The sequence below is a fragment of the Trichoderma evansii genome (assembly GCF_050947405.1).
Source record: "Trichoderma evansii strain SZMC 28006 chromosome Unknown GGI43scaffold_10, whole genome shotgun sequence".
In the NCBI taxonomy this organism is placed as follows: domain Eukaryota; kingdom Fungi; phylum Ascomycota; class Sordariomycetes; order Hypocreales; family Hypocreaceae; genus Trichoderma; species Trichoderma evansii.
Genome location: NW_028145196.1, coordinates 904,786 through 928,423, shown reverse-complemented (window position 1 = coordinate 928,423; position 23,638 = coordinate 904,786). Strand labels below are relative to the sequence as shown.

General features: G+C 48.6%; 11 protein-coding genes across 11 annotated transcripts; 4 read left to right on the top strand and 7 right to left on the bottom strand.

Moving 5' to 3' along the window:
- Window positions 1-23: 23 nt before the first annotated feature.
- GGI43DRAFT_405690 (LLM class flavin-dependent oxidoreductase) lies at window positions 24-1,579 on the top strand. Its single transcript, XM_083206052.1, has one exon. It carries the CDS (start codon window positions 71-73, stop codon window positions 1,409-1,411), a length of 1,341 nt encoding a protein of 446 aa, XP_083060638.1. The 5' UTR covers window positions 24-70; the 3' UTR covers window positions 1,412-1,579.
- A 59-nt stretch (window positions 1,580-1,638) lies between these two features.
- Window positions 1,639-3,866, bottom strand: GGI43DRAFT_405685 (glycoside hydrolase family 30 protein). Its single transcript, XM_083206051.1, has 2 exons — window positions 2,350-3,866; window positions 1,639-2,292 (listed from the first exon to the last, which is right to left on the bottom strand). The coding sequence occupies exons 1-2, from the start codon at window positions 3,152-3,154 to the stop codon at window positions 1,667-1,669; spliced, it is 1,431 nt and encodes a 476-aa protein (XP_083060637.1). The 5' UTR covers window positions 3,155-3,866; the 3' UTR covers window positions 1,639-1,666.
- A 2,168-nt stretch (window positions 3,867-6,034) lies between these two features.
- Window positions 6,035-7,605, bottom strand: GGI43DRAFT_52471 (FAS1 domain-containing protein). The gene is made up of 2 exons (XM_083209952.1): window positions 6,681-7,605; window positions 6,035-6,616 (listed from the first exon to the last, which is right to left on the bottom strand). The coding sequence occupies exons 1-2, from the start codon at window positions 7,506-7,508 to the stop codon at window positions 6,377-6,379; spliced, it is 1,068 nt and encodes a 355-aa protein (XP_083060636.1). The 5' UTR covers window positions 7,509-7,605; the 3' UTR covers window positions 6,035-6,376.
- A 68-nt stretch (window positions 7,606-7,673) lies between these two features.
- Window positions 7,674-10,107, bottom strand: GGI43DRAFT_405681 (BAR domain-containing protein). The gene is made up of 3 exons (XM_083206050.1): window positions 9,392-10,107; window positions 9,035-9,318; window positions 7,674-8,965 (listed from the first exon to the last, which is right to left on the bottom strand). The coding sequence occupies exons 1-3, from the start codon at window positions 9,516-9,518 to the stop codon at window positions 8,150-8,152; spliced, it is 1,227 nt and encodes a 408-aa protein (XP_083060635.1). The 5' UTR covers window positions 9,519-10,107; the 3' UTR covers window positions 7,674-8,149.
- A 369-nt stretch (window positions 10,108-10,476) lies between these two features.
- On the bottom strand, window positions 10,477-11,676 carry GGI43DRAFT_405678 (uncharacterized protein). Its single transcript, XM_083206049.1, has 2 exons — window positions 11,367-11,676; window positions 10,477-11,315 (listed from the first exon to the last, which is right to left on the bottom strand). The coding sequence occupies exon 2, from the start codon at window positions 11,163-11,165 to the stop codon at window positions 10,944-10,946; it is 222 nt and encodes a 73-aa protein (XP_083060634.1). The 5' UTR covers window positions 11,166-11,315; window positions 11,367-11,676; the 3' UTR covers window positions 10,477-10,943.
- Window positions 11,677-12,513: 837 nt separating this feature from the next.
- Window positions 12,514-14,379, top strand: GGI43DRAFT_52380 (annexin). The gene is made up of 2 exons (XM_083209951.1): window positions 12,514-13,075; window positions 13,124-14,379. Exons 1-2 carry the CDS (start codon window positions 12,698-12,700, stop codon window positions 14,237-14,239), a joined length of 1,494 nt encoding a protein of 497 aa, XP_083060633.1. The 5' UTR covers window positions 12,514-12,697; the 3' UTR covers window positions 14,240-14,379.
- GGI43DRAFT_52357 (uncharacterized protein) lies at window positions 14,322-15,317 on the bottom strand. The gene is made up of 2 exons (XM_083209948.1): window positions 14,816-15,317; window positions 14,322-14,743 (listed from the first exon to the last, which is right to left on the bottom strand). The coding sequence occupies exons 1-2, from the start codon at window positions 15,104-15,106 to the stop codon at window positions 14,405-14,407; spliced, it is 630 nt and encodes a 209-aa protein (XP_083060632.1). The 5' UTR covers window positions 15,107-15,317; the 3' UTR covers window positions 14,322-14,404.
- Window positions 15,318-16,390, bottom strand: GGI43DRAFT_52373 (beta-class carbonic anhydrase). The gene is made up of 3 exons (XM_083209950.1): window positions 16,098-16,390; window positions 15,837-16,014; window positions 15,318-15,753 (listed from the first exon to the last, which is right to left on the bottom strand). Exons 1-3 carry the CDS (start codon window positions 16,181-16,183, stop codon window positions 15,529-15,531), a joined length of 489 nt encoding a protein of 162 aa, XP_083060631.1. The 5' UTR covers window positions 16,184-16,390; the 3' UTR covers window positions 15,318-15,528.
- A 1,094-nt stretch (window positions 16,391-17,484) lies between these two features.
- On the top strand, window positions 17,485-18,710 carry GGI43DRAFT_405658 (thioredoxin-like protein). The gene has a single exon (XM_083206048.1). It carries the CDS (start codon window positions 18,124-18,126, stop codon window positions 18,514-18,516), a length of 393 nt encoding a protein of 130 aa, XP_083060630.1. The 5' UTR covers window positions 17,485-18,123; the 3' UTR covers window positions 18,517-18,710.
- Window positions 18,711-18,936: 226 nt separating this feature from the next.
- Window positions 18,937-20,394, bottom strand: GGI43DRAFT_405657 (alpha/beta fold hydrolase). Its single transcript, XM_083206047.1, has one exon. It carries the CDS (start codon window positions 19,907-19,909, stop codon window positions 19,061-19,063), a length of 849 nt encoding a protein of 282 aa, XP_083060629.1. The 5' UTR covers window positions 19,910-20,394; the 3' UTR covers window positions 18,937-19,060.
- Window positions 20,395-21,221: 827 nt separating this feature from the next.
- On the top strand, window positions 21,222-22,651 carry GGI43DRAFT_52210 (SDR family oxidoreductase). Its single transcript, XM_083209947.1, has 4 exons — window positions 21,222-21,588; window positions 21,658-21,975; window positions 22,037-22,211; window positions 22,271-22,651. The coding sequence occupies exons 1-4, from the start codon at window positions 21,361-21,363 to the stop codon at window positions 22,549-22,551; spliced, it is 1,002 nt and encodes a 333-aa protein (XP_083060628.1). The 5' UTR covers window positions 21,222-21,360; the 3' UTR covers window positions 22,552-22,651.
- The last annotated feature ends 987 nt before the right edge of the window (window positions 22,652-23,638 follow it).

Genomic DNA, 23,638 nt, shown 5'->3' with positions numbered 1-23,638 from the left:
TATTAAAAGAAATATTATAATCGTACAGGTCTATCTCGCAATTTACCTAGACAGCTCAAAAAATAACAAAATGTCTGACAATAAACAACTGCATTTGTTCGCATTCATGCGGCCCGTCAGTCTTCATACTGGCGCATGGCGGTATCCAGGCGCATACGCAGATGCAAACTTCAACATAAACCATATCAAGTCTTTTATCCAAAAGCTAGAAGCAGCCAAGTTTGACGCATTCTTCATGGCCGACCACCTTGCTGTCCTGAACATGCCCATAGAAGCTCTAAGGCGCAGCCAGACCGTCACGTCCTTTGAACCATTTACACTGCTCTCAGCTCTCTCGGCGGTAACAGAGAAAATTGGTCTTGCTGCTACCGCTTCTACAACATATGATGAGCCCTACCACGTTGCACGGCGCTTTGCCTCTCTTGACCATCTCAGCGGCGGTCGTGCGGCATGGAACATCGTGACCACATCCAACCCAGATGCGGCCAAGAACTTTGGCCGTGATGAGCACATGGACCACTCAGACCGGTATAAGCGAGCCAAAGAGTTTTACGACGTCGTGACGGGACTGTGGGACAGTTTTGCAGATGACGCCTTTATCCGGAATCAAGAGACTGGTATATTCCTGGACCCTGAGAAGATACACACTCTCAACCACGTGGGAGACGAGCTCAAGATCAAGGGTCCGTTGAACATTGCCCGGCCTGTTCAAGGATGGCCCGTCATCGTACAAGCCGGACAATCTGAGCCAGGGCGACAGTTGGCCGGCGAAACAGCCGAGGCAGTCTTTGCCGCACCAGGCAACATCGATGCAGCAAAGTCAGTATATGCAGACATCAAGGGACGCGCAGTTGCTGCAGGTAGAAAGAGGGAGCACATAAACATTCTGCCAGCCGCCTTGGTAATCATTGGCGATACCATTCAAGAAGCCAAGGAGAAGCGACTCAAGCTCGACAGCCTCGTCAACTACGAGAGCTCGATTGCCAGCTTGTCAATTGCCCTCGGAACAGATGCTTCCAAATTTGACCCGGATGCGCCTCTCCCTGCTGACTTGGGCGACAACAATGCCAGCAAAACAGGTCGAGAGAACGTCGTGAGAGTAGCAGAGGAAGAGGGGTTGACTGTGAGGCAGCTAGCACAGAGATTTGGAGGATATGGTGGCCTGGCTTTTGTAGGTACACCAGAGAGCGTTGCCGACGAGTGGGAGAAGTGGCTCAAGGAGGAAGCCTCCGATGGCTTCGTCATTACGTTCCCCTATCTACCGCAGGGAATCGACGATGTTGTGGAGAAGCTGGTGCCAGAGCTGCAGCGGCGTGGCATCTTCCGAAAGGACTATGAAGGCAGCACTCTGCGTGAGCATCTCGGCTTGCCAAGACCAGAGAATCGGTTCTTTCCCTCTAGAAATGCTTAAACCTAGCTCCTGTTCACGCATGAGTTGTTCACAACAGGACTTTAAAAGGCATAGCAGAGGCTTTGATGGCGTGTAAGATTGCATTAGATATATGTGCATGTATATTTAAATAGTTACTCATAATACTAGACTATTATATACTGACGAAGCTGGGTATATGTACAACGCTTCTCGTCAATCTGTCATTCATACAACATAAAGTTCATTTCATTACCCCCCTTCTCTCGTTTTTTTTTTTTTTTTTTTTTTTTAATTTTAAGCCTTGGGCAAGATCCAGCTAGTAACAGACAGAGCAGGAACACGAGCGTTCCAGGTCTGAGACTCGGACTCGGTGCCAACCTGTACCCAGATGTCCTTGTTGTAGCGGTTCTGGATGACGACCGTGCGGGTGCCATCAGGGTTAAGAGAGCCAACGGCCTCCATGCCGGTGCCGTCGTCAAACAGGTAGCTTCCAGTGCCGTCAACGACAACAGCGCCCTTGGGGATGTACTTGGAGAACTGTCCCATCATGTAGTAGTCAATCTCCTTCTTGTAGCTGCTGCCATCGGGACTGACGGTAACGAGACCAGTGCACTGGTGGCAGTTGCCGCCTCCGGAGAGAGCAGGGCCACCACCAGTATAGGAACCGAGGGTCCAGGCGATGACTCCGTTGGCCCAGTTCTGGAGAGGGAACATGTTGAAGCTGGAGCTGTGGATCCAGTCAGTGGTGCCGACGGCGGTCCAGCACTCAGTCATGTACTGCTCCTTGTTGGGGAACTCGTTGTGGAACTGGGTGAGAGGAGTCCAGTTGCTGGGGTTGTTGCCGGCGTAGCAGTGCCAAGCAGCAGCCTGAACATACTGGCTGGCCATGTTCATGACGGTCTGAGGGTAAGAGTAAACGTCTATAGTAACATGTTAGTGATACAGCTTCAAAATAGTAATGCTAGGAGACGGCTTACCCTGGTTGTGGTCCCAGGCCCAGACCTGGGTGCTAAGGCCAGCAGCTCGGAGAGCAGGGCCAACCTTGTCACGGATCAGAGCACCAGACTCATCCTGCTGGACAAGCATGGTAGGCATGTCATCCTTGTTGTTGAGGGGCTCGTTCTGGATGGTGATGGCATCGATGTGAGCGCCAGCCTTCTCAAAGGTCTGGAGGTACTTGACAAAGTACTGGGCATAGGCATTCTCGTAGGCGTGGTTAAGCTTGTTGTTGCCAGTACCACCGCCAATCAGCTTGCTGTTCTGCTTCATCCATCCAGGAGGAGACCAAGGAGTTCCGAGGATGGTCAGGTTAGGCTGAAGCTTGCGCATGGTAGCTAGCATGTTGGCTAGGGCATTGCCACGGTCACCCAGGTTGAAGTTAACTAGGTTCTGGTCAACGCTGCCGTTGCCGTCATCATAAGTGTATGCCGGGTCAGCGGAAAGATCTGAGCTGGCAACGGTGTGGCGCATAAGGCTGAAGTTGATACCCGAGGGGGTCATCAAGTCGTTGAGCAGCTGAGTGCGTGCAGAGGCAGACAGCTTGTTGAATGCCAGGACAGTGGAATCAGTGACGGCAGCACCGAAACCCTTGACAGTCTGCTTCTTGCCGGTCTTCTCCTTGATGGTGAACTTCCAGTTGTCAATGCCGGGGTTGGCGGCGTTCAGAACAGGTGCCTGAACGGCGCTGAACTGGTACTGGCCATTAGCACTTGAGGCAAATGAAGAGGCGGCGTTGACGCCGCCAACAGCGGCGATGGTGGTGAGGACTGATAGGAACAACATCTTGAAGTTGAGGAGAGAAGATGAGGAGGTTGAGAGAGCAAACCCTTGGTTCAATGCAGCATGATCGTCCCCTTTTATTCACCAGACGGAGAGTATACTCTTGGATCCAAATTCCGGACGTCGTCACCGGGTCAGGCCGCCCAGTAAACATGGCCCGCCCGACAAAATAGTATGGGAGCCAAGATTCCGAAATTCATTCATCCACGTTTCCTGCTTAGGAAACTGCCCAACGATCCCCTGGGCTAGTCCATCATAACCTTGCTTAACATTGTCAATAAGCTTAGTTGCATTAGTGATGCTTAACTGCGGCGTAACCTACAGAAGGGGGCAAGGCTTCGACATAGGCTCAATTCGAAGATTCAAACTTAATCCACAGGTGTGAGGACCAGGATAGGCCCAGAATCAATCGGCCCTATATCAAACCTTCGGTTCCCGGAGCCGCCGCGCCGAGAGGAGCACATACCGGATGGTCAACCGCACATGGCCAGAACACAGCAATACCGAATACCGCCAATTCCCCCCAAGGAGTACCATTGCAGGTACAGTGTCAGTACAGAGTATCGGTAGTCTTTTGCATAAACAACCTCCCTGTAGCACTACTAATCTATAAACCTAATTGGCTCCAGCTAAGCAATTTTTCCTTCCACTCAAGCCTTCTGGATGAAGGGGTAAAGAACAGGGGCATGGACGGAGAGCATGATTAATACTACACAATCACGTGTATCTTGTCGGACGCCAATAAACGTCTCGAATCTGAGAAAAATGTGGCGTTGCCAAGATTCCGTCAATCGGTTCACAGCTGCCGTTTCAATCCAGCTTGCCTATTTGGGCCATGAAGACGTGGTGGCTATGTCCGGGCCGCAAAGATGGAGTCCACAAGGAGTGTTAGAGAAGAGGACTAAGACTGGGCCTAGGAATTGGGTACAATGGGTGGTATTCCTCTGGTTGGGTTACAGAAGTGTGATGTGCTTATTATTTGCTCTTCAATCTATGCTTATCTACATACGCTAAATGATGTGGCAAAGGCTCGACTGAAATCCAAGAAACAAAAAAACAAAGAGAACGCCAAGCAAATATCCTCTCTTCTATGTAAATTATCTCCACTCCACCGCCATTTCTTCCCCACGTTTTCCCCGTACTGTAGGCTATGTGCCGTGCCGTGTCCCAAGGCGTTAAAGGCGCGCCATTCTCGCATCGCTCAACAGTTGAGGGCCTCTAGAACTGCCACACTCAAAAGATTTATTCCGGCGGCCCGATCTCTTCTGCTTGCTAAACAAAAGGCCCGTGTGCCGAGATACCAGCTCGATTACGAGTAATGCTACGGAGTACAGCTACTCTTACAGTGGTCATGGTAGCTATCCATGTCAAAAAACGCCACTTTAACAACCTAGCTACATGCGAATATTACCCCTAGCTAACCAGCGTAGCATATTAGCGTTGAATTTAAGCGTCCAAACAAGCATAAGCTACATGACTGTGTGTGTGTTTTATCTCCCCTAAAGCTTTTCGGCGATTCAATACCACCCTTCAATTTCTGCATATACGAGCAGATATATCGAGTTACTATATCTGTAACAGCTTGTTCACGGATAACCTTTTCCATATTATCCGTGGGTCATTAATAGCATCAATAAATTCCATTACTAAATAAAGAGTGGCATCATGCCTTTTTTTTTTTTTTGTGTTAGTCCAGTCCTGGCACAACAATGAGTACATGCTTATACAAAAGCCGCATATAATCAGCTCTGCTTATAGCACGCCAAATTTGGTAGAAAAATTGATGATCAAAAGAATTAAACCTTCTTTTTCCGGCTCAACTCCACATTCCAGAAGAAGAAAAACCACGGAAATCCGAGCATTGCCGAGACTCCCCTAGCTTGAGGGATTGATTAATGATCCTGGAGATGATTAAACTGGAGAATGACCCTCTCTTTGCTTGGCCATACTATACAAGTACGATCAATGTCATGTGTTTGGTAGCAAAGTTGTAAAAGCCAAGACAACTGTAGTTTCCAGCATTACAGACATCCAGAAGCATCCGAAACTGCTTCCTACTCACAACATCAATAGCATTGAATACTGTAAAGCCATACTCCTCGCCACACTCCCAACCACTCAGAATTCCAAACAAAGTAGCAAACAAACGTTCCTGCAATTTACTCAACGCTCTGCCATTGATGGAATTCCAGTAGCGGCCCGCTCCCCACGGTTTCTCGGCCAAGCTTACCACAAACAACTTAGGCAAATCACAGCTCCATGCACCCCATGGCTTAGCATCAAAACATGTTGCTCCGAGATTCTGGATGTAGTTTGTTTATTACTAGCCTTTTCTGTAAGCAACACTTTTATAAGTATCCTTACTTCGTATAGGCATCTCTATATTTGTTCTCCAGTCATGAGGCGATTGCATATCAATCTGACAGGCGCTTGCTTCCTGCAGTAGCCCCTTTATCAGATCACACTCTGAATACGATGGATGATCTGATGATGAGATGTTCGCCAAGGGTGAACTGCCGGCGACATGACAAATGCCATGCATTTTTTATTCTCCTAGCTATGCAGGGAGGTAGCTCTCTATCGTTATTCTCATCCTTTCTTCTCCTTATCTGCTCTGCCTATATTATCTGCTTTCTAGATATCCTGTCCCATTATTAGGTATAAACTGGGTATAAATTAGAGATAGATTCACAGCCATTAGGCTCCTTTGCCTATACCAAAGACTATCGTAAAGAAGGGCCGAATCCTTAATGATTTTGATGTCGTCGCAGGGCGGATAGACAAGACGGCCCCATCTCGCGCCAACAAGAAATAGGATAGAGCCCTACAGCACCAGGCCAGACAGGGCTTGGTCCGTATACGTATAGACGACATGCAAGCTGTGCATCTGATATCCTAAAACTGCCCGTCACCGCCTCATCATCTCATGTGGATGATGGTGTCCTTGCTTAGTGCGCAACGTTCCACTTTGGCGGAGGGCTGGAAGGGCTGAGGCACATCCGAGTGCGTTGCCACCCTCGACTGAGCCGCACTATGGAGCAACTCGTCCGCTTGGCATGGGGTAAATCGCATTGCTCATGTGTAATAGCATACGGCCCAAGCATTTGTATCTGGTGTGGCTATTCGCCACTTCTCCTTTTCAGACAGCACGTGAGAAGAAGCACGCATGCTGGAGCAATGCTATGATATAGCACTTGCATCGTTGATATCAAGTCTCTCGTTTCTTCACAGGGGCGGGCCAAAAGGATCATTGGCACCCTCCAACTTCCTCCTCTTCACGTCCCTCGCATCCATCGCCTCCCCAAAGACAGCTCCGTCGCTTTGTACTGTTCCTGTCGGCTTCTTGACCTTTGTCGTCGCTTGCTCGCGTCTCGCACGCTGCAGAGCCACCAAATCTGCTCTATCTGTATCTCTGCACTTTTGTAGCTTCTTTCGGAGAGGCTTCAAAGATTTGACGAGTTCGGGCTACTTCGCCGTTAGCAACAATACCGCAAAATGAATTGTATAATCAAGTGTTTGCAGCACTTACCGTCTCCCAATAATCCTTCATCCGGTGCGGAGGCTCCTTTTCCAGCATGGAGCGACAGCTCTCGATCGTCCTCATAATCCTCTCTCGCATCTCTGCATTCGATCCCATATGTCTGTTTCCCTCTTCTCCAGTCTGACACCCAGCAGGGATTAGAATCTCAACAAGCTCCCTATCCACCATCAACAAAGAAGCCATCATGATCTGGCTAGGCGTATAGTGAAAGTAGGCATCCGTCAGCAGAGGGCTGAACTTGAGAATGTCTCGAGCCATCGCGTGGGCCTTGGCAACTCTGCCCTCTTCTTCTGGTAGACGCTTCTTCAATTCTAGAATAGCTCCCTCCAACGCTCTAAACGGATGTCGCACGTCGAATGCGAACCGAATGCCCTGGCAGAGCAAAAACTCTCCCGCCAGAATCTGCTCGCTCGTCGTGTTGGGAAACATTTCCGCCAGCTTAGCCAGTCTGATGTAGTATCCTTCCGCTTTGCACCCAAAAAATAGCGACGTCTTCAACAGCTCGGTGGGTGGGTATGTCATGACCGAGTTTGTAATGTAGAATCTGCGAAAGAAGACGGCGGCCGTGGATCGAATCTCGGTCGGGAGCTCGCAGAACTGGGCTGCGCGGATCAGCTCGGTGGTAAAAAATTGCACCAGCGTTGTCTCTTCGCCGGGCGTCAGGAATTCGGGCTGTGCATCGGCTGCGAATCGCGGCGAGATCTGCTGCTTGGCGAGGTCGTTGGTCTTGGTTCGAAGCTCTCGCAGGCTGGTGGGCGAGAATGACCAGAGGCGGAACTGGCTTGACTGCCGGTATCTTTCGTCTTCCGTAGCCATTGTGTTATGCTGGGAATTAAACAAGGTATAGCAAAGCAAGAGATTAGAAAGAAGCAATAGAGAGCAAAAGAAGAGGCCCCAGTCGAGAATTATCACGTGTTGGAAGGTGTTGAAGCTGCGATGAGAGATCTCAAAGCTTAAGCCAATTTCACGTGCGATACAGTGTTAATTAAAGCTGTTGTAAATATATTCATACTGTTAGATATGGGCTAGGATATGAACACCAAATGGACCTAAAAGCTTAGAGATCTCACGCCAACAAAACAATGCTCTATCAGTACCATAATCAACGTTATAGGTTGCAGATTGATATTCAATTTTCCCAGAAAAGACAACGCATCTTGGCGTGTACAAAACTCCTTGATAATACATATATAATGCGATACATGGCCATTCCTCCTCTCTAATAGTTTATTCCTATTTCTCGGTCTTCCAACTGAATCTCAACGCATCTCCATAAAAAGTGATGCTGCCAACTATTCATTCATATCCAGTTGACAAATAAAAAAAAAGTTTAACTCATGTCGTTTCGTTTCATTGCAGGGGACTGCTCGGGCACAAGAATGGATACAAGCGCCCGTCATCCATCCCAAAAGAGAGAAGAAAAAAAAAGAAGACGCTTATTGCGGCTCTAGTCTGTTTCAATAGCCAACAGTGGAAAGCTTCCTGGGGACAGGAGGTGGCGGCGGCTTCTTGGCTCTGTTAACAGGGGGAGGCGGTGCTTTCTTGGCTTCTACAGGGAAATGAGGGTTCGTTTGCAGGCTGCCATAGCTCGTTGCCGGACTGACGCTGCGCTCTCCCCAGCTAGGGGTGTTATCCCCGCTGTATACTGAGTTGTCGTCAAAGATGTCCTCTGCTCTGCTTTCAGGAACACTGCTGGTCGTGTTCATTCTGGTGAAAGAAGCGGATGCGGCTCTTGCGCGAATCACGGGCGGTTGTCTAGCATCATAGGTTGCTGATCTCAACATGGGTGGTCTGGTTGACGCCGGTGGAGGTGGAGGCGGAGGAGGTTCTCGAGTCGTCATTGTGCGACTAAGCTTGTAAACGGGAGGCGATGCAGCACCCTCGTAGGCCTCGTTGATAATGGTGTTTCGGACGGGTTGCGTGCGGATAGACACATTGGAGTAAACGCGCTCCAAATCTTCCCGCGAAGATCCATGTGTGGGCTCTACCATGCCAGCAGCCCAAGATTTCCGGACTCGGCGCAGCTCGTTGGCAGCTCGCTCATGGTACTCCAACTCGGCGTCGAGGAACGACGTCAGGGAGCCGATTGTATCCTGCTCTGCCTCTCGAATATCCTGCATGCGCTGGAAGACATCTTCGGTGCTGTCGTCAAACTTTGTTTTGTTGACGCGCAACTCCTCTTCGAGGCGGACGTCATCCTTTTTCGCTTTTTGAATCTTGCCCATGGTGGCATCGTAGGCGAGTCGGCGGCTTTCGAGCTTCTTTCGGGCGGACTGTTGCAAAGCTTGTGTAAGCAGTCATGTTCAAATTGTCAAAATGTTTCCTTGGGCGTCACCACATACCTGATACTCCTTCATCATGGCGAGGTTTCGCTCAATGTGCTGCATCCAGGTGGCATTGGCACAGTCCAAGTAGGTGGTCTGAAGCTCAGCGAGCTGTTCGTTGGCGCTGCCCATGGTCGCAAGGCGGCGGCTGTATTCGGTGTCTGGCAGCTCTGCCGCATGAGCAGTCATGGTTTTGCCGAGGTGGGCGAGTGGCATGCTGCGACTTCTGTCTTCGAGAGCGTCGCAATGGCGGGCAAGCCATCTGGTGTAGATGTTCATGGATTTGAGCAGGTGCTCCATGCCTGTAGATGGTCAGCAGATGATCTCGTCATGACTGGTTCCTGGCAGTCCAATTGATGGCTAGTAAGCACAAACCCTCATGTCTAATGTCCATCTCGGCCTCGAGCTCTCTGAACTCTTCGGTGTGAGTGGCCTTTGCCTCGGCGCCCATCTTCTCGCCAGCCCACTGCATGGCACGGTCAATCTTGCGTGTGAAGTTCATGATGTCGTAATCAGCGTCGAATCCAGCAACTTGGAGAGTTGTCGACAGAGAAATTGAGGGCGCTGAGTTGTTCAATTCCCAATTTCCAGAGAAAAGGTTTTAACCCGAGCAACGGAGCAATGGGGTAAATAGGCAAAATAGGAATATATAGTACTACTCGTACTACTCCAGACTAAGACCCAATGGTTTCCGTTGGTCCAACCCCTGGCCAAAAGCTAGCACTCTATACCGAAGGTAAATTGACTAGCTGCAGTAGCCAGGAAATGTTGAGTTGTGTACAGTATAGGATGTAGTGTAGGTTTTATTCGAGGCGGAAGTAAAAGTGCAGACTGTTGTGCAGATCGTTGCCAACAGAGTTCAGCGAGCGAAATCAGCCAAAGACAGTCTGACCTTGCAATGGTTCGAGTGGGCCAGCCCAAACTGAGGAGGTGAGTTGCGTCGAGCTCACAAGAGGAATGGTGAACGAATGAAGAGAAAACGAGTGTAGTAACGTAGTATTGATGGTATTGATCCCAGTCACGAGCTCAACAATGCAGACAAAATACGCATGAAAGAGAGAGGCTGGCTGGAGGTTCTTGTACAATTGCGAATCAAACAAAAAGTCTACCGCGGTGGCAGGCGCTGAGGCCAAGTGACCTACCCAAGATGGAGAGACCCAGCTCAACTCCAAAGGGCCCGCCCGTCTAAGGCGCGAAACTCGTCCAGGGGTCGCTTCCAGGTGGTCTCTGGCGTCGCATCGCCCCTGGCGCCTGGGGTCTCTGGCCGGCCGTCATTGGCTACGACATCCATAGCTACGCTGACTACAGCCAACTTCCCGCAGCCTTCAGGGGCTCTTTGGGACCCTCTGGGGCTTCTGGAGCTTCTGGGGCAAGCCTGGAGCTGCCCTATCCCCACTAAAAACCACTATAAACAGCAGCTAGCCCGCGTCCCCAACCAACCACCACAAGGGATGGAGAGTGGCAAACTTAGCATGAGAGCAGAGTGTTGCGCGTACAAGGAGCCCAATGCGTGTGGGTGGGAATCTGAAGGGATACGAATCACGGAAAAGAATACGAGCTGGGTGGGTGAAACAAAGACAGGCCCGGACAAAACATGACGTTTTGGGCAGCTTGCATCTTTGTAGCCGGCCAGTTGGAAAGTTTTATTTCATCTTCTTTGTTGTTTATATAAACAATTGATTAGATGCATGCTGGGTTGTATTTACTACTACGTAGTAAACATTGAAGATGGTTTTGCACTTGTATCGTGAGAGTTGACATCAAGTGCGTCCTGCTAGTATAACCGCTGTACCCACCTAGATAGTTTTACCATGGAAGCCTCTTCAAAGCTTGATGCCATCGATTCCGCACAGAAATAGATACTATTACTATGTACTAGTGTTCGGATACTGATCAACCCTGCGTCAAATGTCAATCACAGCCCACATCAGAGATCGTCTCGCGATCGTCCCCCCTCCAGTCTCTCTTCCTCCACCCTCGCCTCCTCATGGCATGGAGCATGCGGCCCTGCCGGGACTCCCCTTTTTTTACTTTGTCTTGACTTTGTCTTATCATCTTGGCGATCTGCTGCTGTGATCTGCGGGTATGTGTGTAATGCAGCAATTACAACAGGTACAGTAGAGATTAAATTCGTATCGAGCATGCACATCAATACCTGCCACGCAAGATACAGAGCGCTGCTGCGGCACGGCGCAATCTCGTCAAAGCGTTTCGTCTCCCGTCAAATGCTTCAGGTGCACCGGCAGCAGAGAAACGCCTCCATGTGGCCCCATCTGCCATGCCGTTCCGTGCCGGTACGCTTGCAGTATTAGCCGAGCATGGATTCGGAATGCCTGCTAACTATTCATACTCGTATATCATCTGTTGAGGCTGGGTTTTGACGTATCTATGGAATCGTGGCCCAGGTGCAGTATACGGAATGCGCCAGGCTGTTCTCTCGTATTTGATGCAGTGCTCCTAATCCAGTAATGGCCAAGAATGGAATGCAGGTCTCGCTGCAGGAACAAAGGCCCAAAGACCCAAAGACCCGGAGAGCGGCCTACAACGCAGAATCGTCCTGTCACGAGTCAACCAAGCGCCAGCAGTTGTCAGCTTCTAGAACAAAACTTCTTTTTTTATCTCTCCTTTTTCATTCCCTCTCCGTCGGTGCCGTTGTGCTGGGGCAAAAGCTCCATAACGTGTTTCAAGTTTCCTCCGAGACGGCCATAAGACTGGCCGGCAAAGCGCCGCAAAAAAAGTTTACTCTGGAGCAGGGTACACGTACCTGCTACATTCACGCCAGGCTAATTTTCTTAGTGAGAGGGGCGAAATTCAAGTCGATGATACTTTGAGCCAGAACACCCAACCAGCGCTCTCTTGATGTTGACTCATCAATTCAATCCACCATCACAAAAAGTTTCTATTCTTTCTAGGTATTCTATTTATAACAGATGCATTCATTTACTTGGCAATTCTATGTGCATGCCTTGTGTATTTTTACTTCAAGTATCTATTCACTTTATTATTAATATGGATGTTATTTGTGACATAATAAAGTACATGTAGTTACCTGTACGGAGTACGCGATACTCGCCATAATTTACCCGTCATATGCATTGTCGATGTAACTTCACATAACAGCCAATCACTAACATGAAGACAGCTGCACAGCCTTCAGCAGTCGCGATTTGGAGAGGCCGCCAGCATCCCTGACCCCTCCATTATGTAAATAACTCTTCGCCCTTCACCGCACCGCCAAGTAATTAATGCTACTCTACAGTATTCTACACCACTGGCACCTACGTACAGAAAAGTACGAGTATCCATGCACATGTAGTTATACTGCTTTGTGAAAGCTGCCTAACGTTGATAACGTTGATAACGCATCTCTGGTTTAAAAAGCGATGTGGGATCACCGCACCTCTCAATACATATTTGCTAGATCTTCATCGAGAGTCCTCCACTTAGCATTGACGAACCCATAGGCTAAACGGAAGCTAATAGGTTGAGTCGCAGCATCATGCCATTTGTAGCACTGGGGAGGGCCTCAAGGCAGATTTTATGACGCAAGCTAGTACAGCTTTCTTCTTATAAAGAGCACATGAGGCCAAACATGCTTGTGTATAATGTGAATTTTATTTCGCCCATCCTAGGGAAAGGCGTATAACCGCTCCAGCTCGACTTACCTACATAAGCAGTATAATGAACACTCAAAATCCGCCATACGGCCAGCAAGGTCCCTACGGAGGCCAGTACCCACAAGGACAAGGAGCTCCGGGCCCGAATCCGGGGGAGCCTGCGGGGCAGCAGCCCTTCTATGGCTACGGATCAGCTCCCTCCGGATCTTACCAAGGTCAGCCGTCCACTTATCAGCCTCCGTATCCTCCAGTAGAGCTTCCAGCCGAGGTTCCAGTAGAGCGTCCAGTAGAGCTTCCAGCAGAGCTTCCGGGGCAGCAATATCCGGGGCAACAACCGGCACCTGGACATGGATACAACAACCAGCCAACTCAGCATAGCCAACACTATACACACCAGCCCGTCCAGCAGTCGCAATATTCGCACCAACCTTATGGCGCTGCAGTAAGGAGTAGCCACGCAATGTATGGCATATATGCTAATACGAAATAGCAGTCACCTCAACAATGGCAGCAGCAACAACCACCACAGCAACAGTATCGGCAGCAGCACCCTCAGCCTGGCTATGCTCCCGGCCCTGGCCAGCAGCCATATGGCTACAACATCCAACAGACGCCGGCCTCTCCAGGGTACGATAGTGCCCAAAGGCGCATGATACAGCGCATAGACACATCTCCCGATGTAGAAGCCATTCGAAACGCCATGAAAGGAATGGGCTGCGATGAGCGCGCGCTCATCCGTGTCTTTGCAAATCACAAGTACCAGCATCCATTGGCTTTCGAACAGCTAAAAAATGATTACGAAGGCGTATATGGTCGCAATCTAGAGAATGACGTCAAGGGCGAGACTCGGGGAGATTTCGAAGATGCATTGGTAGCTTTGATCAGAGGACCTCTCCATCACGATGTCTACACTCTCGACAAGGCAATGGATGGATTGGGCACCGATGAAGAGGCCCTAATGGACGTTCTTCTTGGTCGTTCCAACGCCGATATTCGAGCCATTGCTGCCGAGTACAGACGTATCAAGGGCAGAGACTTGCTTATTGATATCAAAGACGATGTCGAAGATACTCTCTTCCGCCTCTACAGCATGGTCCTCACTGCAACTCGTGCCGAAGATGCAGCCCCCGTTGTACCTGCAGACATCGACGACAAAATCACCGAGCTACAGCGTGCCACCGAAGGCACCGTCGGCACTAATGCGATTGCCGTTGCACAAATCTTCACGAGCGCCAACACCGCCCAGCTGCGAGCCATGAGCATTGCCTACCAGCAGAAATACCACCGCAGCCTGCAAGATGTCATTGAGAAAGAGTTTAGGGGCGACACGGAAGACGCGCTGCTACGGATACTCACTTCTGCTACGGAAGATGGCGGGAAAGCAGACGCAGACACATTGCGGGCACCGCTTCAGAAGATTCTTTTGCAGGATAAGAGGGCAATCACATACCGAGTTTTGAGGTTATACTGGGGTGATAGGGCGAGGCTTCACGCGGCGCAGGCGGCGCACCAAACGTTTTACCACAAAACGTTGACCAAGGAGTTGAAGGAGTCATTGAGTGGAGATTACGAGGGCCTGATGGTTGCGTTGATTGGAGAACAGTAAAAGCTTCCTCCATCGATTCAATGCTGATGCTAATTCGTAACCCCCACAATAAATACCATATTACCTTCCTCCAACTTCGCTAATAACTTGTTCACCTCGTCTTCGTCGATGAATCACTAACATCACAAGCCTAATACTATGGCGGAACTTCAGTCCACTGCACTGCTATCCCCGTAAAACGCGTGCCTTGAGAAAACGAAGAAATATCGACAGTGAGCCGTTTCTCCACCTCAGCGTCTCATCGCAACTGTCGCTTTCTACATGTTGCAATAATCCACTCATGAATTTGAAATATTTTTCGCAAGTCGGACATTTACAGTCGCCGTCATCGTCAAGATATTCGTCAGATTTGCGGCAATCCCTTGCGAAACCGTTAATGGCTTGGAGATTAGTGCCAGAGTTGCAGGTTCCCTCTTCCAAGTGTAGCACCATGGCGGATTTAGTGACGAATGTGCGATAGCACGCAAAGCACTCGATCGTTTTGTTACGGTGAACAAGTTGGTGCTATTTTGCATGTTAGGCGTGTTCGAGTCGTTGAGAAGTATAGTGCATGCTAGGAACATGAAACAGACGTACATATTTTAGATTGGAAGCGGAATTGAAGCATTGGCCGCTGGCGGAGCACATATGGTGTTCATCGTATAAGCGCTCTTGGAGATCTGACTCGCTGTCAAATGTACATACATCATAGCATTCTGGACAGCCGTAATGTTCATCAACTGCATGCTCCCTGAGATCGCCATATGTCTCAAAATCCTCTGTGTAATAGCACTCGGAGCACACATTATGCCTAGCAGAATTGGATGTATGCTGGTTCAGGGCCGATAGGGTCCTGAATGGCCTTTCGCAGCGGTAGCAATACGGCATGTTAATTGCACCTAAGTTGACTCAATTATCGAGAGAAAAGAGCTGAGAAGGATAAAAAACAGGAAAGCAGGTTTGGCTCGACGTTATTAATTCGCAGCCAACAATGTAGCCAAAGGATGGCAGGTAAATACCAAGGCATTCACCCCGCTCTCCAAGATGTAGTGATGTGACGTGTCAGTCGCCTACCTACAGGTACCTAGGTGCTACACAGAGGTGTAGAATGTGCCTTGGTATAGCAAGTACACGCACACGAGGTAGGAATAACGTGAACAAAGCCAGCTTCACTACCTACAGTAGGTATAATTAGACAACACTCTCTCTACCAACAGCTGGTGAATGGGCGCTATCAATAGCTCTGCACATAAACAGCTCTCAATTTGCATTCATTTCTTCATTAATTATTTTGCTTTTATAGAACTACCTTAGACAACCCTGTTAATCTTGCCAGTCTTGACATCAAAAATGTATCCCGAAATAGGCACGTCCAGGACCGCGGGATTCTTCTTCAGATTCTCTACATCGGTCTTGACGCTCTCATGCAGATCCTTGATGGGCAAGAAAGAAACATGGCTGACGTCTTCACCAGTGTTCTTCTTGACAGCATCGCGGAATTCATCCTCTTTAATGAGAAGCATACCGCAATCAGTCTAATTTGACAGCATGTTAGCCAACACAATCCAACCGATACAACGTAGTAAAGAGAAAAAACTGATGAAGGAAAAGATCATACATGGTGAATAACGACGACTTCTCGAGTTCCTAGGGCCTGCTGTGAGATGATCAAGGATCGCAGCGCCTCAGAGGCACGGCCTCCAGCGTTTCGATAGACGTGGGCGTGACCCTCTTCCAGGCCGAGGAATTTGGCTGGGTCAAGACGAGCGTCCATGCATGTCAAGACAAAGACCTTTCTGTACGTCAATTGTTAGCCATCTATGTAATTGACTGTATTTTGTTGTGTTGTGCCATATAAAAGGTATAAGCTCGAGCATACCGTCCGGGAGGCATAGGCAGGTCAGCCTTATCAAAGCTAGCCTCATATTGCTGGTTGGCAACTTCAAACTCGCTGGCGACGGACATGTTGAAGATTTACGTGTCGTTTAAAAGAAAAATGAAGAGGTGTTATAAAGTTCTGGTATTATTGCTTGCTAGAGTTCAATGGATTCATGCTCAGAGTCAGAGCGATCGCTGCCTCTTTATACTTGTACAAAACACTCGCCCCTCCAATAAGTCCCCATCACGTTCTCCAAAATGCACATCTCAGAATCAAGAAGCCTACGCCCCCCACAGCATTTTACAAGGGCTAAGAGCTGTCAATCAACGGGAAAGTCGCAATCCATCCACGTTGTGTCGCAATGATGCGGGGAAACTTGCCCGTCTCTGGCCAATTAGAAGCGCTGCCGTCGACAAGAAGCAAAGATTAAACGTCCGCAACCAGGGCTGGAGTTGACTAGAAACTCAATTTGTATCGCCAACGCGACTCAATCTCGAGCCATGAGACGTTTTGCGACGGCCCGGGAGATGTCTAACAAGGGAACCTCTTCCCTGTTTCGGGTTCGGCGCGGCCACAGCCGAGGGCCCGTGGATTCGGTTCGGTGGGACAGGAGGTTGGATGGAGATATTTCGGAGGGCTATCCAATGAGAGGCATGTCTCGGCTTAAGAGGCGGTCGCAAAGTGTTGCTAGCATGGAGAAGGCTGGCGACGCGAATGGATTCATAATTAAATGGGACTCGGCTAGGAAAAACTAGAGGGAAAATAGATGTGTCATGATACTTTGTATTTGAAATGCTCGCAGAATACTGCTGTGGAATAGTCAGTCGGCGACCAAGATGCTGTTTTTACCGGAGATGTGCTTAGTAAACCACTAGGAATCAAAGAAGAGCAGATGGATTAAGGGTTTTAGGTATGCCAAGCTTCGCAGAGTCTTTCCTTGCCATAAAGTTCGGTGTTGGAGAGATGGAGCGGCAAATTCAGGTGTCATAGCTGGCTCTGGTTTACTAATCCCAGGGACTAGCAGGACCTGTGCTATGCTAGGAACACATATGTCATGGAAATAGTACTATCCGCGTATAGGTAGCTGGCAGTGGCCTATTTATGAGTTTCATACCTAGCTGAGGGCTACAGCTTGGAGCTGGCATGTGCCAAAAATATCCCAAAAGGCTAAATTTAGCAATTCCAAATGCCAGACTATTATAGGATACTATCTGTCAACTCATTTAGTTAGTTTATTTCCTCATCTGCATAGTAACGACCCTTGCCTATAACTGATAATTCCTACGGGGTACAGTAGATGCCATTAACGGCAAGTGTGGCGGTGCGAGCGTCTGTAGAGCACGAGCCACATGGCGCTGTCGCTGACGGCATCTTTGGAATCAGCGCCGCACCCAATCTTGAGGCTTCTAGCGGCTTCCGGCCCTTTTTAGACCGGTTTTGTCCGCAACGCCCCAGAGTAGGCATTTGCGCTTCCGGGCAATTGGCAATTGCAGCGAATTACAGCGCTTCGGTGCGGGCGCTGCAACTCGCTGTAATAGCCTAGCCAATGCGTTGTGTGCTCTGACAGATACGCCATTTATTCCAAATTCTCGCCGTGTCTGCCAAGTATATATTGCGCCAAGACGCCCTATCTTTGGGGGATTCTCTTTTCTTCACTATCAATCAGCTCAAGCAATACATTAACTATCAACCAACCAACAACAAGCAAACAACAAACAACAACATCCCGAACCACCGCCTACAACAGCCTCAAATCTTCTCTGTACCGCCTCGCACGAATTGCGGCATCTTTTTGCGGATTATTGCGGCCCGCTTTTCTCCCCACCTACGATTGCGCCCCTCATCATTGCACCATCAACAAGAGCGATCGCCATAAAAGCCGGCTCTGATCTTGCATAAAATCCATCCTTTCGTCTATCGATCGCATCGCATCGCATACATACAACTACAACTGCTTCCGTTCAGCAACATCTGAATAGATACATCTTCTACATCACCAACACAAAACACACACATCACAGCCAAAATGAGCGTCGACAACATCCACCACATCGAGACTTCCGAGCACTTCGACTCTCTCCTCGCCTCCAACACCTACGTTGCCGTTGACTTCTACGCCGACTGGTGCCCTCCTTGCAAGGCCATCGCCCCCATCTACAAGTCTCTCGCCGACAAGCACACTGCCGAGAACACCCTCGCCTTTGCCAAGGTCAACGTCGACAATGTCGGCAAGATTGCCGCTCGCTACGGCATCACTGCCATGCCCACATTCCTCTTCTTCAAGGACGGCCAGCAGGTTGCTGTCAACGGCCAGGCCATGATCCAGGGCGCCGACCCCCGCAGCCTCGGCGCTGCTGCTGAGAAGCTGGGTGGACTGGCACAGAAGAGACTCGAGGAGGCTCAGGCCGCTACTGCTTAAAAGAACAAGCTGTTAGAGTAGGAGGAAGAATATTACCATCACTGGATCTGTTTGAGTATGAGAGAGTGAGGGGAGGAACGTATACATTTTATTGGGGCGCACAGGATAGTAATATCACATGGGAAAAAGACAGCGGGTTGTCTAGCATTTTTGAGCCATACAGTATCAATTACAATATGATTTTTTTCTTTTAATCACCTTCTTCTATAATAGTCTCTGTGATGTCGAATATAGCAGCTCAAGATGTACTCACGAGTAAGATTTACTCTAAGTCGCCCATGGCTAAGTCTAATAATAGACCTACGTATTATCAGTATTAGCCGTGGATAGTAGCACACGTAGAAATACGACTATGTAAACAAGGATTTATATGTTTAGTATAGTGTAATTTTATCGAAATCTATTTTCCCGAGTAACTCCTTATAATTAACGCAACTTTCACCATACATATCAGCTCCAATGTCCTCAGCTTCCCTCCTCTCCCAGAATTCATATTACAACGCGTGCTTTTGTTTAACTCGCCCATTCATCTTCCTCCAAAGCTTCAAAGCTGTCCGCTTTCCAAAGCAATAAGCCACGATCGCAACTCGTAGTTCACCTTTCTCGCGTCCTCCCTCCACGGCCAGTGCCCGGCCTTGGGCAGCGTAACCACTCTGACCGACTCGTCAAACCATTTATAGAAGCCGTCAAGCATCTTGTCCGAGAAATAAGGCTCCTGCATTCCCCAAATAACCACACATGGCATCTTGTAGTGCATACCCGATGTATCAATATTTTGTCCGTATGGTGGCGCTGGAAAGTTCTTGCGGAAGAAGTAGAACATTCCTCCTTCTGGAGAGTTCTGGAGGTACTCTTTAATCTCGGCACGATATTCGGGATCTGTGATGGTGCGAACAACATGATCCAAATCGTAATCGTCTCCGGGGTTGTGTTTGATGTATCCAAGTGAGTACTTTGACAGTTCCTGCTGCTCGGGGTCATGGTGGATGAGGTGCATCATGGTACCCAAGATTGGCGTGTTGAAGATAACCAGGCCCAGCAATCTCTCCGGGTGGAGGAAGGCAAGCTTTTGCACAGTAATGCCTCCAACATCACCTCCCGCGAAAATGGCCTTTTCTATGCCCAAGTGATCCAAAAGGGCTACCAAATCACCCGCCATGACATTGCCGTCGTACGCATCTGGGTCTAGCGGAACATCACTCGGAGGGTATCCTCGAAGTGTAGGAAGAATCACTGTGTGATCCTTGGAGAACTCTTCGATTTGCATCGAAAATGTCATCTCGTTGTCTGGGTGGCCATGAACAAACACTAAGGCTGGGCCTTGTCCATAGAGATGGTAATGAATCTTGACTCCTTCATTGGAGAAGAAATGAGAGTACTGATCAATAGGCATTTTGTAATGTATGTAAATAATGTGTATAAGTGCTGCGCTGATAGATGATGTTGCAGAGGAAGATGTAAAATGTTCTTTGTGTTCTAATCTGATGCTTATGTTCACGAGGGCATTTAGATATGTTCACGTCGAGGTAAATATATATTCATTGTAATATGAAGATAAAAGATTGTATATGTTGTGACTGTATCTGTGTCTCAATATGAGAATCGGAGATGCTTGAACCAACTCCAATTACACACAGATGACAAACTTGAAGAGAAGCTAAATCATCGGCTCGAAGAACGGCAGATGCATCACGGAGCAGATGACTCTAAAAACTCTAAACTCAAGTCAGGTGACATCTATCGAGTTCATTTTAGTAGCTGTTTAAAAGTCAAGATGCTTAAGAGTTAAAGGCAAAGGTTCGTTTCTTAGGCTTTGGCTAGAATCTGGACACTATTTGCTCCGCGTATTCGAAGGATCTCTACTAGGCCTCATGCAGCGATAGCCCCTGCAGACTTTTTTAAGGCTTTCTAAAGGCTGAAAGGCTGAATGGGATCCATGTTATGAACTAAACCCCACTTCGTTCTTTGGGATTGAAGGGTCAATGGAAATGACGTTTTCTTCTTCATCGACGCTTATCAATTCGTCCGGGCCTCGACCGGTTCTCGTTCGGGTCTCGCTCCCCTCTGCGATTCGCGTAACTCGCCTAGCTCGCTATCCGTCTTCGTCCGCCCCTCCCAAAGATGCGATTTGGCCCTGATCTACGCTCTCGGTACCACGTAAACGAGCTGCATTTTCCTACTAAGACAAGAAGAGTCAAAGACTCCGTCTTATTCCCTGTCTAATTGCCGCTCCCTTGGGATCTCCCGAGCATCTAGCGTTCATACAACTCGGGAACCAGTCAGTTATCTTCGATAAGGACGTAATCCAAACTATGCGAACAACCCATCTCCGCGGGAGAGCTGTCGGGTTGTTTTGCAGTTGAAAAGACACAAAGTGAGGTTATACACTCAATACAAGGGCTTACAAATGTTGTCGGCGTTTACAACTTGTTCTTCTTTGCAATTGTTGTTTCTCCATAGCTATAGCTCTAGCACTGAGCGCCCAAGTGGATGCTCTCGGGATGGCATCATGGCTAAGCTGTCGAAGGAGATGATCAGATTTATCAGCCATGGCGATGAATTCTGAGCGATTACATGATTCGGAGTTAAACAAACGCCTCGTAAAATCTTCAACTCCAAGAGAATGGGTATGGGGGTAAGAAACAGATAGCACAATGAGGCGTGCAAGAAATCTATAAAGGAAAGCTTCAAAGACGGAGAGATGGAGATTTGTAGATACCAGCATCAGCATTCAAAAGCATCACAACAATACAAAAGAGCACACTCTTCAACACCATCTTCACACTTCTCCAACTCATAAGTAAATCTCTTTTTCTCAAAAGGATTCTTCCACAAAAACTAAAAATGGCCCAAACTGTCCTCGTCACCGGTGCTTCTGGCTTCATTGCCGCACACGTCGTTGAGGCTTTCCTCCGCAAGGGCTACAACGTTCGTGGAACTGTGCGTTCAGACAAGACTGCAGCCGAAGTTCTCAAGACACACGCAAAGTACCCTGAGCAGATCAGTGTTGCTATTGTTCCCGACATTGCTGCTCCCAATGCATTTGACGAGGCAGTCAAGGGGGTTGATGGCGTAAGTAAACTTGGTGTTTACAACCAACTACTTGAAGAGCGAGTACGCTAATATTCCATTCCAATATAGATTATACACACGGCGTCTCCCTTTATTCTGAATGCCGTCGACTTCGAGACCGAGCTTTTGCAGCCCGCCATCAACGGCACAACCTCTATCCTAGCGGCTACCCAAAAATACAACTCGGCAGTCTCCAGAGTTGTCATTACCTCTTCTTTCGCCTCAGTCTTGGACCCCATGCAAGGCCAGCGTCCCGGATATGTTTACACCGAGGCCGACTGGAACCCCGTGACTGTCGAGCAAGCCAACAGCAGCCCAGTGATGGCATACCTCGCCTCAAAGACATTTGCTGAGCGTGCTGCATTTGATTACGTCGAGGAGAAGAAGGTGAGACAACCAAGACCAACACTCTGCTTATTTCAGTTGACTAATAGTTTATTGTTTATAGCCCAACTTCACTGTGGCAACTCTCACCCCTCCCATGGTGTACGGACCGGTGGCTCACGCTGTTAGCGGCGTTAATGCGCTCAACACCTCTGCAGGGGACATTTACAGACTCATCAACGGCTCAGAAAAGGCTGTTCCCGATACTTCTTTCTGGGGATTCGCCGATGTCCGCGATCGTACGTATTCATTTCCATCCATGATCGCCTCTGTAGCATGGCTAACAATAAAACTACAGTTGCTGAAGCTCATGTTCTCGCCTACGAAAAGCCAGAGGCCGCTGGCCAGCGCTACCTGATTGCCAACTCCGCATACAGCTATCAGCAGATTTGCGACATCATCCGAGAAAAGTTCCCGGAGCTTCACGACCTTACCCCCAAGGGCGACACTGGAGCTCCTCTTCCTCCTATTTACAAGATCGATACTACCAAGGCTGCTACTGAGCTAGGCATCAAGTTCAGGCCGCTGCAGGAGACCATTGTGGATATGGTCAACAGCTTGCTGGCTCTCCAGAAGTAGGGAGAAGGGGTTTATTTTTAGAACTTAGACATTTATATATAATAGATTAGACTTTTCATAGATAATATTCCTTTCGTCTTTAAATCGTCTCTTTTCGGCCGATGCTATATCCGTGAGATCACAAGCTATCGCTAAATGCCGAGATTATAGATGCCAAGAGCCAATAAACTATTTCCCTCACATCCAATTACAAAAGTACATGTACATACCTCTCAGCAATCCAAATCCTAAAAACCCTCAAACCCGTATAATAATATCCCAGAGGCTTTCAGGTCGTATTTTGCCCAGCAAAGCCAAGCCCGCGGCAACCCTTATATGTCCGAATTTTTCGTATAGTGTTACATCCGGCAACGTCCCATTTTTTAACTTATGCAGGTCTAAAATCCCAATTCTAAGTCTACCAAGTAAGCTTAAACCGCCACATCAGACCACAGCTGACATATATTACGTACTCTGTACGACCCCTTGCATCGTTGCAAAGTACGTAGCCCTGTCTATCAAACAGCGTGAGAACTAAATTAACCAACTCTCTGCAAGGAATTGTTTGTCATGTTTCACATGCAGGATTTTAGAGGCCGTTACGCTGAAGATGCGGAATCCGTGCGACGCACTCGAGGCGGTGTCGTGGAATGCTGTCTCGGGTTGTCGCGGCCAACTAGATCAGCTCATTCATCCTACAACCATACGTTGAAGCGGATAATCATCTCCAAATGTATATTTAAGATACTAGGTTGGCCCTTAGCCATTGATGATTACAGACACAAATACAACTTGACCAAAACTCAATAGCTACTCTACAAACAACAATCGATAACCTTTCACAATGCTTCTCAAAACCATCTTCCTCGCCATCACCGTCTCCCTCGCCTCTGCACAAACTATCACTCCAGCAGAATACAATCTCGGCCGTTCCTGCGGCTTCAAAATCGCCCCCTGTCCTTTGGACATGAAGTGTGTCCCCGACAACCCTTACTGCTCCGAACTCAACAGATGCCCCGGCCACTGCGAGTTCAAGAACAAATATGAGTCTTGTGGGGGCTTCACGCCTCGACCGCACAACTGCGATGCAAATTCTCAATGCGAGGAT